This window comes from Stenella coeruleoalba (genome assembly GCF_951394435.1).
Source record: "Stenella coeruleoalba genome assembly, chromosome: 7".
Classification (NCBI taxonomy): Eukaryota; Metazoa; Chordata; class Mammalia; order Artiodactyla; family Delphinidae; genus Stenella; species Stenella coeruleoalba.
This window is the reverse complement of record NC_137153.1, coordinates 43165791-43183312: the sequence shown is the minus strand read 5'-3', so window position 1 is coordinate 43183312 and position 17522 is coordinate 43165791. Positions and strand designations below refer to the sequence as shown.

General features: G+C 50.1%; 1 protein-coding gene across 2 annotated transcripts in view; it reads right to left on the bottom strand.

Annotated features, from left to right (window-relative positions):
• The window catches only part of B4GALT1 (beta-1,4-galactosyltransferase 1), a 50746-nt gene extending 39001 nt beyond the window's left edge, over positions 1-11745 (bottom strand). For both annotated transcript variants that reach the window (XR_013829167.1, XM_079927374.1), the window contains exon 1: positions 11198-11745. Coding sequence is in view for 1 of the 2 variants with exons in the window: in XM_079927374.1 (XP_079783500.1) it covers positions 11198-11621 (424 nt within the window). In the remaining variant the exon portion in view is untranslated. The remainder of the gene's footprint in view (positions 1-11197) is intronic.
• Positions 11746-17522: the final 5777 nt, after the last annotated feature.

Below are 17522 nucleotides of genomic sequence, written 5' to 3'. Positions count from 1 at the left end.
GGAGTGGTTGGTATGATTATTGCTGGAGCCTAGAACCCAAGATTCACAGCAGCTCCCACTGATTGGGTTTTCAAGCTGACCAATTTACTTGTGACTTGGGGCCTAGAAACTGGAATTGCTGGAAGGGTCAGCTGGGTGTGGATTTGTCCAGTAACTGACTCAATCCTGGCTCAGGGTGCACTGACAGTCACCCAGCTCTACACGGCTGGCCCACCTGCGGCCAAGACATTAAGCTGTATTAGGCAGGAGTACAAGGCTACATCAGAATTCCCAGGCAGGAAGAGACTCCAGAGAATATCCAGGCCAACCCCCTCATCTCGTTTTATAGATGCGCAAAGTGAGGCCCAGTGAGAGAACATGACTTCTTTCAGATCACTCAGTAGGTTGATGTCAAAACTGAACTTCAGGGCTTGGCATCCTGGCTTCCATCACCAGCCCCTGGGTAGAGTAAAGACAGGTGATCTACAGGCCTGTGTCTTAGGTTTTCTAACAACACCGGTATAGGCCACTGGGCAGCCCAGCCTAAGCCCACCTATGTCCAGCCCTCATTTTTTTTTTTTTAACACAGCCCTTTTCTTACCCCCTGAGACTCCATCAAATATCCAATGCTCCCTCCAGCTCCTCTCCCCGACCACTCAGCTACATATAATCTGTGATGGCCTCTCCCCAGGACGCTGACGAACAATGGCCACATGGAGAAGGGAAGGCTCTGGACGACCACAGAATCCTGGCATGCCTAAGACACAGCAACCTGCACTCCAAGTTCCCAGTGTTGTGGATTCAACAAGATGGAGGCTTCTCCTTGTGGCCTGGGGTCTGCTCAGATAAGCCAGGCCAATATCTCTACCAAACTATGGCTCCAGGCTAAATCCTGTCCCTAAACTGTGGTTACAGTCTCAGACCTCTTCCTCCTCCTCTTCACTGCCCCAGGGCAGCGGGGGGAAAAAACTTCCTTTGAAAAAACTTTTACCCTGCAGTCTACTGTATTGAATGTATACCTTTGCTGCCCAAGGGGATGCATTGATCAAAAGACAAAGTACTGCCATTACCAAGTACCTCATCTCGTCCAATCCTCTTATCAAACCTCTGAGGTAGGAATTACCTCTCCACTTTACACAGGAAGGAATTCTTGCCCTGGGTCCCCCAGGAGCAAGATGCTTCTTGACAGCAGCTCTGGCCTAGCTCCAAATGGACCCCTGAGAGTACCCTGTTAAGTCACAGCTGATTGCTGAGGAATGCAGCAGAAGAGAGGACACGTGGAGGGGCTACAAGATGAATAGAGCAGCTGTCACAGGTTGAATGCACTCCGTCTATTGAGTCTGTAAACCTTTGGTCACTGAAATCACTAGCTCTAAAGCCATTCCTACATTTATGCAAGTAGCAGGCTCCTGTGTGTCTACAAAAGAGGCATGTGCATGGGGGGTGGCTACAGGGACAGAAACGGCAATTCATGCTTGCAGACCTTGGGCTACTGATCAACTTATTTATACCCAATATAATTTAAAGGCCTTTCTTCATTTGGGCCCCATGTCTGGAACCCATAAACCAGGGCTGTCAGATCAGAGTTCGTCCGCATGGGGTAAATGGTCAGGTGCCCAGGCTAACCCATTAGAGTCAAACATGGGTTCTGCATGCAGTGTTTCCAGCAACCAACCTGCAAAGTTTTAGATCAACAACATTTTAAAGCCAGGCTTTTAAAGCTAGGATCTGTCCACAATCTACAGGTTTGACTCCACAAATAAAGGAAGAAGGAAAGGTCCTTATGCTGTGTAAATCAACATTTGGGGCAAAGGTGTGTGTGTGAAGTGTAGAAAGAGCCACCAGTAAGGCTCCTTTGTGGATACCCAGTAACCTCAGCAGGAACTGCCCAGAAGCAATGGCTTGTAGGAAAAGCCTCATGTCCAGAGCAGGTGCAGTGTCCTACACAGGGAACTTCACACACGCTCACACACAGAGAGCTGAGAGTATAAGGGTGAAACTCCAGATAAATCTGACTCTCTCTTGGAATCTACACTCTTTAAAAGCCCATACCCCTGTCCCTGGAATTTACAGTTTAGGGCCTGTGGATTATTCCAGCCCTCCAGGAAAGCAAAGTGGCAGTGTGAACCAGTGTCCTAAAGATGACCATATCCTCTGGCCTGGAAATTCCCCTCTAGGAATTTATCCCCAGGAAATAATTCAACTGAAGCAAGGAGCTACATGCAGCAAAGATGTTCAAGATGATCTGTGACGGTGAAACGTGATGTTGAGCGCTAAGGGAATAGCCATAAGGATTTTAGACAGCAGCTACTAAAGATAATTCTGACAATTATAAGCAACATAACAGTTTATAAGATAATGTTGAACAAATATAGCAGAAGGCAAAATAGTTCACACTATGGTTGCAACAGTGTAAAACATGTATGCATTTGGAAAGTAATGGCAAGTTTTGTTACAGTGATAGATGCATGTTTTGTTACAATGGTAGGGAGTAAAATGATACATTTTTAAACATTTAATGTGGTGACATTGCATTTTCAATGGAAGAAGAAGAAATCCTACAAAGCAAATGCCAAAATCTTCACAAATAAGAACTATTAGTACTACCAATAAAAGACAACATATATTTGGAGCTTATTCTGTGTTAGGCACTGTTTCAGGCCCTTTTGTGCCTATTAACTTCACAACATCTATGAGGTACTTTTATTATCCTCATTTTACAGGTGAGAGCAGTGAGGCACGGGGAGGATAACAGCTTTCCCAAATCACACAGCTAGTCAGCATGATAGAAAGAAACACTACCCACGCCATTTCAAAGGTCACCCACCTAAAAATCTTTATGCCTGCTTAAACAGAGACGACAAAATCTTCAGCAGAAGCCTCACCACGAGACCCCTGAAATGGGTAGTGGGTAACGAGCCTCACAGGAACTCTCAGAGGGCTTTAACGTTGCAGATATGACCAGGATTTCCCTCCACCCCAGCCTAGACTCCAGGAGGAACAAGAGGAAGGGCACTAAAGACCAACAGGTTTAGCATGACTCAAACTTCAGAGAGGGGAGAAGGGACCAAGGCAGTCGGGGTTTGCCCTAAATGATATAATGAGCTAGAACCAGAATTCAGAATCCTCGCTCCAGAGGCCCTCAAGGCTCGCCCCCATGCTCTGCAGACCACAAGCACCTCCTTCTGACCTCTTCCCTTCTCCTTCCTCCCTTTGGTCCCTCAGTCTAGCTATCCTCGGCCTTCCCTCGTCCAGCACAGTCCCAGCTACACCATCTCTCTCTTTTATCATCTTTCCTTCACGCCGCCTCTACTTCCTGTCCTCTCCTGCCCTGCCGGCAACTGCATGCAACAGCTGGGACTTCAGTTATGGCAGTCTCCCCATGTAACAGCAACTAGAGGAAATGACAGGCAGTAGACCCCTGCCCCTCCCAACCAGGGAGACTGTTCAAACATGCTGAGAGACAGGGATGCTAAAAATCAGTGCTTGGAAGAAAGGCCCTTCATTTTGACTCTGGCCCTGACCCAGACCACCCATCCAGCTCCCTGTACCTCCTTAGTGCCCTGGGAACACCCATGCTTCGTCCTCTCTTTGCCAGGATCTGCCCACCGCTGAGGGGCTCCCCGGGAGTGGGCGCCAGCCCTTGGTCATGTCTGTCTCCTATGCTTCATATAGCATAGTTACCCAGAAAAGTTTGCTGAATGAGCAAATGAGTCCCCATTCATCCTCTTCCTCAGGGGCGAGTGCCCTTCTGACTTTGGAGGGAAGATTCAAGTCTACCCATTCTCAGCCAGGGGGGCACCCTGCCCAGGCTGCCTGAAGCAATCATCTGAATGACAGGAGCTACCTAACACCTCCATGCCAAGTGTCTGAGTTCCTATATTGCAAATACCAGTTTCCCTAGGTCCACCCTAACTGGGAGTCCTTTCCTGTTTTTTCAAGCTGGTGGTGTCCTGAAACACAACGACAGCCCTGCAGTTCAGTTTCAGGAACGTCAAAGGCAAAAGGACATTATGCAAAACAGGAAGAAACTTTTAAAGAAATGTTTAAAGGCATTTTCAGAATGCAACCTGTCATGAGGCCAGGTAGTTACTGAAACCCCTGCCAGGGCCCCTCCCCAGGACCTGGAGACCCACGTGGTGAGGCAGGAAGGAGCCTGACCTCACACCCTACTCGTCACGCTGGTCTGACATACCCTGCCCCTTCCCACAGTGCAGCCTCCCCCTTGACCCACAGCCTCTGGGCCAGTGACCCTCGGCAGAGTCCCAAATCCAAAGTGCCCCTCAGAAGAGGTCAATTTAGCTCCAGTGAGGACAAAGTGGCATAACTTCAAAACAGGCGTCTTGTGAAGAGCCTGAGTGCCAGCTCTGATGGTCTCTGAGGCTTCTCCTGAAAGGAATTCCCAGAAACCTACAGGTTCTCACCTCCTGGCCCTTCTCCAGATCTCCGGACCCTCTGGAGGTAGGAGAACTGTGCTGTATGTTTCAGAACCTGGTTTGCTAGCTTGTTCCCACACCTCCTGTGGACACGGTCACATCTCAGTCACATCACCAGCACTGGGTTAGCACTGGTGCTCACCCAGCACCATGGCCCCAGGGCCATGCACATAAGCCCGGCCCAGGGACTTGGCTGCTAAGAAGACAAACGGAGCAATTCCTGAGGAAGCTGACTCCTAGGGCATCACCCCCGCTGCACAGTCCGTCCTGCAGCCTGGCCCTCTGCCCCTGCCCCAATCGCTTCCTGCACCTAGTTGTGTTTTTTTTTTTTTTTTTTTTTGGCAGTACGCAGGCCTCTCACCGTCGCGGCCTCTCCCGTTGCAGAGCACAGGCTCCGGACGCACAGGCTCAGCGGCCATGGCTCAGGGGCCCAGACGCCCCGCGGCACGCGGGATCCCCCCAGACCGGGGCATGAACCCGCGCCCCCCGCGTTGGCAGGCGGACTCCCAACCACTGTGCCACCAGGGAAACCACTGCACCACCAGGGAAGCCCCTGCACCTAGTTTTTAATCAGAATTCTAGACACATCTTTTATTCAGCAATAAATGATGTTCATCTGCCACCACTAAGCAAACCTGAAATTTTCAATGAGTCTGTCCTTTAGTAAGACTGGTTTAAAAACCAAGCCCTTCTCAAAAAGCATTCATCCCTTTTCTTCCTTTTTAGAAAACTCTACTACAGAAACAATCCAAAAAGTACCTAAAGCTTTAGGCGTGAGCCTCACTGGACCACTAACAAGAAAACAAAAACTATCTGTATGTGTTCAGCAACAGCTGAATAATAAAAGTTATACCCTTTGTTGTTTTTAAAGGTGTAGGACCAAGCCTGTGACAGAATCTTAAGGGAAAAATCCTGGACACCAGGCTATCTATATCTATATCTAACTATACCAATCTATCTATCCATTTATAAAGATATCAACTAAATTCTGAAACATGTACAAGAAAAAAGACTAGCAGGAAATTTGCCAACATGCGTCCTCTAGGTGATAGGAATATAGATGTGCTTTTCAACCTCTTTTAACTTCTCAAACGGTTTTCAATGAGCCTGCATTACTTTTTACAAAAAGGAGGAAGAGATTACCTACTCCTTAAAAAAACAGGCAAAAGCAAAGACCCACAACCCTGGCATCCCAGGGAGACAAATCCTCCTCCTCTCTCTCAGGGCTTTGTGAGGGGCTTGGAGAGGCGGCAGGGGGAAAGAGAAGCAGCTACATTACACACCCAGACCAGACATTAAAATCACTGCCCAAGAATTCAGCAACAGCCAATAATACAGCCCCTGGCCTTCATTTGTGCAAGGAAGGGGCGGGCTGAGCCAGGCTGAAAAGTAGAACCTGAAACACTGAGAGTGTGACTCAGCCCTTCTGCCTCCTAAGGACGAATCCCCTTAGGCCACGTTCTCCCAGAACCAGCTCCCCGCCAGACCCTGTCCCCTACCCGCCAAGCCACCACAACCTTCCAACCTGGAGGTCTCTGACCTTTAGAAAAGTATCCAAGATCTCTCCCCCAAGCCGGCGACCTGCGTAGGCCCAGGTAAACACAGAGGGCCTCACAACTGAGACTTTTGCAATCACAGCCACAGTCTGGCTCTCAGGATCCCTCGCCAAGTTAAGGGACAGGAGGGACCCTGTGGAGATCACCGAATCCAATCTCATGCCTTGCTAACTCCCCAGGAGTCAGGGTCTGTCTTACAGTGACCTCATCACCTGGGCCACATGGGCAGTACCAGAGGCAAAGGTAAAATGGCCACAGCGGAAGCCCTCAAGGGAGTTAGACTATCTGTCCTAAAACAACTGGACTGCTGCTTAACCAGATAAGAATAACTGGAATTTCCAGGTGGACATGGATTCAAGCAGAATTTCAGTCTCTGCTTCTTATCAAGTACAGGCAAGGAACACTGAGGAGGGAATAAGGCATAGGAGGCACTGGGTAAACGGTCAGTGAAGAAATCACCAGGTTTGGCTTGGCCCCAGGATGCCTGGGCCCCTTTCACACACATCCAGAGCCCAGCTGAGCCCGAAGGGTATGAGCCTCCTGGCCCTGCCCCCAAAGTCTGGAAGGTCCCCAGGGTGGAATCCACGGAAGGGCTGGGACTACCTGGGCATTAACTGTCCCGTCTTTCCCAAACCATAAATTAGTCTAGCCCCAGCCTGGAAACCCCTACTCTGCTGCTATCCAAAGACCGTAATACCCAACCATATGGCTGCTGATGTATCATTATAGTCATTATAAAGCAGCAAGTTAAAGATTACCCCCAGAGCTAATGCACGGCTTCAGAAATTAGAGGAACATTTTCACACAATCAGATAAAACCGGAACTGGAGAACTTTAACACCAACTCTGGGTTTCTGAATAAGGGAAAGAAAGAAGGAAGAAAGGAAGGGAAGGGGATGGCTAGGGAGGCAGAGACTAAACATACACACACACACACACACACACACACACACACACACACACACACACACTCTGGCTTCCCTAAATGACATCGGCATGGTTTAATTATGCCTCCTCTGCCTAAACTGTGAGTTCCAAAAGAGAAGGCATTTTGTCATCTCCCTCTCTGTAGCTCTAGCACCCAGACTAGGACAGGCATATTGTTGAATCCAGGAAAGCTGTCACGTTATCAGACCTCTCAGATGGACCCACAGACACACCTAGCAGGGATCTTCCCAAACTTAGTGCCACATTAGGCCACCCTGAGCCTCTGCACTAAGTGTCTACTGGGCAATAACTTTAAGGAAAAGCATTAGACTGGGAAAAAGGAGACCTGGTTTTTCCAGCCCCAGCTGGCTACTGCCTGGCTGTATGGCCTGAGGCAAGACCGTTCCCCTCTAGCACAATGTGGGATGGGGGCCAGGGAACTGCAGAGACCCATCCTGGGATGCTGTGGTTCCAAGATGCTGCGGTTTGACTCCAATCTCACATGTGGCTCTTGCAACCTGTAACCCAAGGAACTTGCACCTGGTTCATCAGGTGGAGGCCCCCGTGCTTGCTCAGAGTCTGGGACAAATTACAACAGGCAGGAGACACTTCTGCGACCATCAGGCTGAGTGGAAAAAAGTGAGCCAAATAGTCATGGAGGGTATTTCTCCACCTCAGACTGTTAGACAAGAAGGCATGTCAGTGTGTAGGTCAAGAAATTATCTTCCCCAGGAAAAGCAACAGGACAAAACTGGTTTACAAAACTAGTTACCTAACGTCCCAAAGCTTAAAGATCTGGACACAGGGGAGGCTCCTGGTGCCTCCCCAACCCCCAGGATGAGGCTCCACCGCAAGCCAGAAGGTGATGAGGCTCTAGGACTCATCCCAAAGAAGAGAGAGAGCCCCTTCCGGAGCTGAGGCCAAGACAGATGTCCTCAAAGTACACTATGTCCCAGGCAGCGTGCTTGTGTCCACATGTGTGCATATGGGGGAAGGGGGAGAAGCGGGAACAGTGTGCTGGTGGAGAAACACCTGACAGCCGAGAGCCCGGCAGACACCCAGCAAGTGCTCTGTCTTGCCAAGGGTACAAACCATGGCAGAGGCTCGGCTGACACCCCCCATGAAACCTGGGGAAAACGGCTCACGGATAAGTGCTCTCCCAGGGCCCTGGCTACCTGTGGCTGTTTGCTGGCCCAGGTGCCCATGACTCTCTAGTGCCCGTGACTCTCTGGTGTCCACCTCTAGATCAGAGTCCTTTTCTGAACAAAGGAAGAGGCTCTCTTCAAAGCATAGCTGGGCAAGAGCGGCCTCAGGTTTAGGCAGTCTTATACTCACCACCACCCGCCTCCCACCCATAGACTGTACCAACTGTCCAGGTCAGCCCAGCCTCCCCTAACCAGTCCTACCTGAGGTACTGACCCCGCCCCGCCCCCAGCCAGCCCCCCTCTGGGCGGGCAGCGCCAGTGCTAGTCAAGTCACGTGGAGCTGCCGCCAAATCTAAGCACAGATAAACATTCATTCCGGGAAAAGTAACTCAACGCAAGGCTGCTGCTCCTCCCAGGCTGACTACATCTCAGGCAAACACCCAGGCTGCCAGAAAGGGAGCCTCACTGCCATGGTCAGTGAGATGCCGCACAGCCCAAGGGCCAAGACGACAGCGCCTACAGGCCTGGACTCCCCGGGAGAACTCCCTGGGGAACTTGCAGGAATCCTCAGGAAAGACCCATCTTTCCCCTGCAGCCCTCACTCCTGAAAGCCTCACAGCAGCCCAGCAGGTGTCCCGGGGCAGAGCCTACTATGGCTTCAAACACTGCAACCTGCCCTAATGCACAGTATAGACACAGGCAGGATTCAAACCCAAGTCTATCTGAAGTCTATCCTGAGGCTCTAACAACCCAGGACAGATCCAACAGTGACCCGTCGGCAGCCCAGTCTGGTGCCTGGCTCCTGCAGGGAAGGGCATGCCCGTTACCCACCACCTACCAGCCCGGAGGGATCACAGCATCTGGCATAGACCCTTGGACACCAGAAAGTACAGCCCAGTTGTGGAAAGGAACTGCAAGTAGTGAAAAAGCCACAGCTTTAAACCCCACGGATGCTTTCTCCCACCAACCTTGAAACCAACACGTAATGGCTTTGGCTGACACCTGCCCAGCTGAACAGATGGGCTTGACTCCCCCAGCCCACACACTCCCCGGGAGACTTTCAGCTTTCTCAAGGCTCTCTTCTACCCAGGAGCCTCCACTTAGAGAGCACCCAAACCTCAAACCCAAGGGCTCAATAAAAGTGAAGAAAAACACTCCACCCTCACCTTCCGGGGCTACCTCCGCAGCAGCTGAAACGTCACGGTCCCATGCATGTCACGCAAAGGCGGACAAGCTACAGAAAGCCTAGGGCCTCTCCCCTTACCCTCCAAAACTGTATCTCTCAGGAAGTCTGTTCGTGCCACCAGTTCAGAGTCAACGCAGAAACAGCAGTAACTCGTCACCCAGTCACTGGGCAACACCAAGGTGGATCACCACTGCCTCTCATGATTCATTGAGAAGATCCTACACCTCAAACACCAATCTAATGAACTTTGGGGTACTTTCCTTTAACTTGCTAATTAATTTCTCTTTCCTTCTACATAATATCCAGGCAACAATTAAAAACAAAAGATCAAAATCTGGCCTCTCTGGGGTCTGAGAACTCACCAACCCTCTTCCTCCTTCTCTGCTGTTCACAGCCATCTCCAGAGTCTGAGAAAAATGAAACTTCAAGTCCCAGGTCCTATTTGCCATGTACTTAACATACACAATCTCATTTAGTCCTGAAAATAACTCTGTGAGTTAAGCATGGACAACCCCATTTTACACAAGAGAAAGAGACTCTGAGGAACTCAGAGTCTGAGTTCTAACATGCCTGAGGTCAGACACTTAGCAGTATGGCAAAGATTCCATTTCATTTTACAGGACCAGTCTGCTTCCCAGACTAACCATCAAGTCCAAAAGAATTCAAGTTTCTGCTTTAAAAAAAAAAAAAGTCCCCTTTATTACCACAATTCATGTCTGACCAGTTCCAGGAGCATCCTCCCAAACTTGATATGAAAATATTGAAGTAATTATTGGAGAAATTGAGCAAGAGTGGGTAGGAGGCCTGCTCTGTCTGGGCTCTGTGAAAAAGTGACAGAGTTCCCACTGGCAGGATGCCTGCTCTCCTGCCAGGGCCCCTCACTCAGAACAACATTCTCTACATCCTGGCATTGAAACTGAGCAGCCACCTGTCTGGTAACCTTGGGAGCAACCTGTGGCTGCCTTGGGCCTGACTGCCTGTGGATTACAGGTCAAGGGGAGGTCCCGGTGGGCATGGGCTCAGCCTCCTCGTGACATAAGGAATGCAAACCCACCGACCCAAGCTCTCTGCTTGTGCTGAAACAGAGGCTGGAGTTCCGGTTCAAAACATCTGGGCAAGATACCTGAGACTCCAGGCTGCTGCTATCAGGAAAGGACAACTTGGTGCTAACTGATTATATTTTAGCCCTCCAGCCCCCAGGGTACACACATTATACTGGTACAAATACCCTCGGCCCCTGGGAGGGCCCTACTCTTGGGAAGCTACAAGGGCAGGAAGCAGGGTAGGAGGGCCCCAGGGCAGGGATCTAAGCAGAGGAGGAACTGAACACAATAGTGACAATTTACTGAGGGGTTACCCTCATCCTTGTAAATGCTTGTTTACACTGTTTGGTCTAATCTTCCAAAACACCCCCCTCAAACAGGTACCACTTATTATTCCCATTTAATAGATAAAAAACCAGAGGTTTAGGGACAAGTCACTTGCACAAAAGCTTAGGAAAAGGGTTAACCCACACTCAGGAGACAGTGGTTCTATGTGAAGACAGGAGATGTGACCTGGGAGGTCTGCTCCCTTCCCTCCTGGAGGCCTCATCATCAGCGTTCCAAACTAGAGAGAGCGGGTTACTCTGAGCTGCCTCGTAGTCCCTACCAGAGTTAGCAGAGCGAAGGCTGCTCCGAGTTCTAAGCAGACTCAAACTCCCAAAACTTCTTGAGGCTTGGGCCAGAGCAGGGAAGTCTCCAAGGCCTTCTCTGGTTCTGGGATCGGGGGTGGGTGGGTGGCGGTGGCTACGGCTTACTTAAACCGTCCCCGACCCAGTCTCCAGCATGAATCCGAAGGGACTCACCTCCCAACCTCTCACCCCCATCCAGCCCGGAACCTGTTTGGGATTAGGGGCTCTGATCCGGAATAGGGAGACTGACTGGCTGTCGAGGAAGAGGGCATGGGCGAACGCGCATGGTACCTTACCGAGCAGCGGGGACTCCTCAGGGCATGCGGGCAGCGACAGTGCTGTGGCGGGGGGCACTGGGGCCGAAGTCAAGTTGCTCCCGAGGCCGGGGCCGGGGCCGGGGCGAGAGTCCGCGTCGGGGTTGGAGGCGCCACCCAAGCGCGGCTTGGAAGAGGTGCGCGAAGGCGGTGGCGGTGCGGCCCCTCGGGGCTGGTGCTCCCCAGAGGGCTGCCCGATGGCGGTGGCGCCGTTAGAGCTGCCCTGCAGCGGTGTGGGGACTCCGACCAGCTGAGGCAAGCGGCTCAGGTCGCGGCCGACCAGGTAGTAGACAAGGGTGACGCCAAGATGCAGCGCGCAGACAGCCACGAGCAGGCGGCAGGCCCGTTGCAGGGACGCGCCCGGCATCGCGGCGCTGCCGCCCAAGAGCGGCTCCCGAAACCTCATCTTCCCGCCGCCGCTTTAAGAGGGGGGGTGGGCTACCGCGGGGAGGGCGGCCCGCCCGCGGGCCTCCGGCCAGACACTGCCACAAGACTGCGACTGGGGGACGGATCGGGGGAGGGGGCGAGGGAGCGGCGCCGGCGGGCAGGCGGCGGAACTCAGACTCTGGCCGACTCAGCAGCCCAGCAAGCAAAGTGCAGACTAGGGGCTGGCGCGGACGGGGGCGGGGCCGAGGCCGAGGCCGCCGGCGGAGCGGGGGCAGGGCCGCCCGTAGGAGCCGCGTTTTCGGGACAGGAGCTGGGGGCGGGGCCGGTATGGGGCGTGGCCGAGTGCGGGGCGGGGCCTGTGGAGGGTGGGCCGCAGGGGCAGAGCCGTTCGGGGCGGCAGTTGGCAGCCCGCAGCCTTGGAGCTGAGCTCTCAGATCCTCACGCCGCCCTCCTCAGCAGCCTGCCCCATGGGGCTTCGGTCCCTACTAAGCCACTCTTCCTCCTCCTCCTCCTCTTCCTCCGAGCTGCCCCCGAGAGGAGCCGCCACTTCCTGCGGTGCTGAAGGGCTGGGTTATGCGCCTGGGCCTGCAGCGCGGCGTCAGAGAGAAGGGAGGAGAACAGAGCAGACTGGTCGTGGTCTTGAGGGGTCGGGGACCGCGGCGGCTTTCCTGACGGTGGACCTCGGTAGACCTGGGGGGAGGGTCAGGAAGAGGGGCGGAGAAGGGTTGCCCAGCAAACGGCCTCGACGCACAGCCCGAGGTAGGACAGCGGAAGAGGGAGTCTCTGGGGCGTTCGGAACCCCCTCCCTTGCCCGAGCTAGGCCCCTCTACCGAGGTGGGGGCCCAGCAACTAGGCGCGGCTCATCCGGCGCCCTGCGGAAAAGAAAGTGGACGAGTCTCCACCTCTCTGAGCTCACTGTCCTACAGCGCAGGTTAGGGGATCCCAGAGACCCGCCCAGCTAGGTTGTGGGGATGCGTGGGAGGGTGTCAAAGAGCCCCAGTGACTCCCACGCCGCCATGCAGGAGGAGATCAGCCGGCTTTATTTACAGTCCGCGCGGGCCTGGACACAATGTCATGAAGTAGGAATTGTTCCCATTTTATAGATAGAATTCAAGGCTCAGGAAGGTTAAGAAGCTTGCTTAGGATCCCATAGCTGGTGAGAGGCAGAGGCAGAATTCTGGCTCTAAAACCTTTATTTACCACTTGTTGATTTGCAAGTAAGGGCTGGAAGCTGTGTGGGTGAGAGGTTTAGGCACTGAAGTCACTTGGTTCAAATTTGACCCAGAGGCCACTCGTCAGGCCCACCTGGTTGCCTGAGTGAGCAGGAACACTTCATTTCTGAGAAGGACTCATGGAGGTGCTGTCACTTATGTGGATGGGGAAGCTGAGGGCTGTGGCAGCCTACTCTGAAGTGGAGGAAATAATAACAATGCTACCATAGGCTGAGAGTTTCCTATATACCAGTCAGACACAAGTGTTAACTGCTTTACATACATTGCCTCAATCCTAACAACACCATGAAGTGGGCAGTTGTTACTCTCACCATTTCATGGATGAGAAAACTGAGGCTCAGGAGTTGGCATGTGGTTGTGATCACACAGAATCTACTTTCTTCACTTGGCTTCCTGGACATCAGGCTTTTCTGATCTTCCTCATTTCACTGGCCACTCCTCTGTCTCTTTTCTGGGCTTCTCTTTTTCCTGGTTGTTGAAGGCCCCAGGCCATAGTCCATCATGCTCTTTTCTGTCTACACAGAAAAGAGTGTGATTTATATTCAGTAATACCTGTATGCTGATGACTGCAAAATTTTCCATCTCCAGCCCTGACCAAACAACTCATATTCCACTCCCTCTTACTGGCATCTCAAACTCAGCACCTACGCCCTACACTCCACTCCCATTCTTACTTACCTCAGAGAATGGCACTGTTGTTCATCCATTTCCCCCGAGCCCCGAACCTAAAAGGTGTCCTCAATGTGCTTTTCTTATTCTTAAATGCCATTTCCAATCCCTCAGCAAGTCTTGTCAGTGCTGCCTTCAAATTATCAGAATTAACCACTTGCTAATTCTGCTCTAACTGTCCTGGACCAAGCCACCATCATGTTGACCTGGGTTATAAGGTAGCCTCCTACTTGGTCACCCTGCTTCTACCTCCACCATGCCCCCTCCCCAGTCTATTCTCCAAACAGCAGCTAGGGAGATCTTTGTAAGCGTAAATCAATTCATGCCATTTTATTGAGAACGAACTCCAACTTCGTAGAAGCCCCGTCTAATCTGGTTTCTATCTCTATTCCCCACTCTCTTCTCCTATCACCCTCTACCGCGCTCTATGTACTTTAGCCACACTGACCTAACTGCTGCTATTCCTTGAACTTGCCCTGTTACTTCCTGCCTCAGGACCTTTTTACTTGCTGTTCACTTAGCCTGAAACACTTATGAAATACTTAGCCCCATACTTCATTCAGATCTCTCAAATGTCACCTTATGAGAGAGGTCTTCTCAGACTACACTATGTAGAATAGTCCCCCAACCAAAGCTGCTTAACCTGCTTGATTTTTTTCAGAGTAGGTATCACTACCCAGAATTATACATTTAATTTATTGTTTGTTGTCTGTCTGTCTCAATAGAAGATCAGCTGCATGAGTGCAAGAACTTTCTCTCTTGTTCACTACTATATCCTCAGCTCCTAGAAATGAACCGGACACGTAGTTGGCACTGAATAGATATTTGTTAAAATACTTGTTAATGAATGCTTATGATCATCTTGATAATGTGGGAAGGGAAGAGGGGAAGAACTATTGTAGTTAGAACACAAATTCAAGAGTCGTTCACCAGGGAACTGGTGAGGGTGAAGCTGGCCCCAACAGTCTATGCCTAGACTGTCATACAGAATGAAGTAAGTCAGAAAGAGAAAAACAATGTGGAATCTAGAAAAATGGTACAGATGAACCAGTTTGCAAGGCAGAAATAGAGACACAGATGTAGAGAACAAATGTATGGACACCAATGGGGGGAAGGGGAGACTGGGATGAATTGGGAGATTGGGATAGACATAGATACACTAATATGTATAAAACAGATAACTAATAAGAACCTGCTGTATAGCACAGGGAACTCCACTTCGCTGTACAGTAGAAACTAACACAACATTGTAAAACAACTATATCCCAATTTAAAAAAATTATAAAAGGAACAGAAAAAAAAAAGCAATTCACTGCCATTTAAAAATGAAAGAATAAAAAAAGAGTTACATATAAAAAAAAAGAAAGAGAGGGCTTCCCTGGTGGCGCAGTGGTTGAGAGTCCGCCTGCCGATGCAGGGGACACGGGTTCGTGCCCCGGTCCGGGAAGATCCCACATGCCGCGGAGCGGCTGGGCCCGTGAGCCATGGCCGCTGAGCCTGCGCGTCCGGAGCCTGTGCTCCACAACGGGAGAGGCCACAACAGTGAGAGGCCCGCGTACCGAGAAAAAAAAAAAAAGAGAAAAACAAATATCATATGTTAACGCATATATGTGGAATCTAGAAAAATGGTATAAATGATCTTATTTGCAAAATAGAGACACAGATGTAGAGAACAAATGAATGGACACCAAGGGAGGAAGTGGGTGGATGGGATGAATTGGGAGATTGGGATTGACGTATACACACTATTGACACTATGTGTAAAATAGATAATTAATGAGAAACTACTCTATAGCTCAGAGAACTCTACTCAGTGTTCTGTGGTGACCTAAACGGGAAGGGAATCCAAAAAAGAGGGAATATATGTATACATATAGCTGATTCACTTTGCTGTACATTAGAAACTAACACAACATTGTAGAGCAACCATACTCCAATAAAAATTAATTAAAAAAAAATAAAAGTATTTGCCCTGTTGGGCCATCACACACACAAAAAAAGATGATAGTAACATATAATGTTTATTTATTTTGATGATTGTGGTTATGTTGGAAATATGCACATAAGGTTTTGGGTAATGTGGCATCATGTCAGAAATTTACTCTCAAAGAGTCCAAAAAAGTATTTGTACTAAACTTGCAACTTTCCTGTAAGTTATCTTTTCCCGTACAGATCCAACATACAATGGGAAGACAGAGACAGGAAAATCATAATAGAAACTCCCACTTAAAAAGGGGTAATAAAAGGTACATAGCGGTCCTTAGGTCTTTAGGAAATCTGAGATCCAATAGCGCAAATGTCACCAATTCCCCCTGCTCCAGGAGCAGGGAATGTGATTCTCTGTGGCTCTTCACCCTCCGGGCTCTTGGCTCCATCCTCTGGGTCATTCCTCCTTTCCCTTGTTTGCAGCAGAGTAATTTGTTCAGTCTGCTTCGCTAAGTGCCCAGTGTCCTCATTTCATTTGAACTGTCTTTGCCTATTTTAGTCCAAGCTAGTGGTACTTATGCTGGTACAATTCTCTTGGAGGGGAAGAAAATAAACAAAAATATTGTGCATTTCCCATGAACCTTATTGAGTTTCACTCCATTAGACAAAAACTATATCCCCAAATCTTAAGATAAGTTCCTACCTTCTTTAGGCTGTGAGTCGGGGTACTATGGGACAAATCCTTAAGATTCTTAGAAGCACTTTTGTCTAGCTGAGAGGTCTATAAGACACTGCTTGAAATCTATGAGATCGTAAAGAGTCACAGTCACATTCTTGACTTTATCCAAACTTTACTGGGAGTGCCCTAGAATTAATCTTTTCTCTAGGTTTTAGTTTACTTTGAGTAAGCTGGGGGTTTTTTTTGTTTTTTTTTTTTTTGCAGTACGCGGGCCTCTCACTGCTGTGACCTCTCCCGTTGCGGAGCACAGGCTCCGGACGCGCCGGCTCAGTGGCCATGGCTCACGGGCCCAGCCACTCGGCAGCATGTGGGATCCTCCCGGACCGGGGCACGAACCCGTGTCCCCTGCATCGGCAGGCGGACTCTCAACCACTGCGCCACCAAGGAAACCCGAGTAAGCTGTTTTTGCAGTCAAAAACCTTGATTGGGGTTTCTTAGAAAAACTAGGTGGTTTTCTGCTTCATATAGTGTCAGCTGGGGTAATAGAATGTCTGGAAGTTATAGATGGCCTCATTCACATGGCTAAAAGTTAGTGCTGGTTGCTGTCTGGGTGTTTAGCTGGAACCCTTAGCCAAAGGTCTCAGTTTTCCTCCATGTGGACCTCTCCACATGACTGCTTGGGCTTCCTAACAGCATGGCAGCTAGACTCTAAGAAGGCATATTCCAAATGCATAGGAGGGAGTGGAAGATCTGTTAAGGTCAAGTCTTGGAAGTTATTCAGTGACACATTCTATCATTCATATGCCACATTCTATCAGTCAGAACAAGTCACAGAGCCAGCCCAGATACAAGAGGAGGGGAAATAGACTTCACCTCTTGATGAGAGATGTGGTAAAGAATTTGTGGTCATCTTTAATCCACCACAACACAAACTGTTTCTCAGGATGGTACTCCCATCCACCTTTCTTTTGAGTGTCCAGCTGGACTTCTTCCCATGACCTGAAGTGAGGTTGGCTTCCTCCTCTCACTCTTTACCCCAAACCCACAAAGTGCCTCCAGCACTGGGTCTGTGCCCCACAAAGTGACCTTGGCCATCCATTCCCAGCAACATCTATACTCAGGACAGGATATACCCACAATCTGTTGGGATGAGTTCCTTCCCTCAAGTGCTACTTCCTCAGATCCTAGAAAGGCCAGCAGAAGCCTGAGAACTGCCTTCAATACTGTATCTGAAAGTCTGTTAGAATGTCCGATCTGTCTTATTGCCATAATGATGCTACATAGCAAATAACCACCAAATCTAAGTGCTATACAACAATAAAGCATTTATTTCTCTCTCATGTGTCCATGTGTTAGCTGGGGCAGCTCTGCTTAAGGCTATAGGTCTGTAAGTTGGCTAGATGAGTCTACTCCA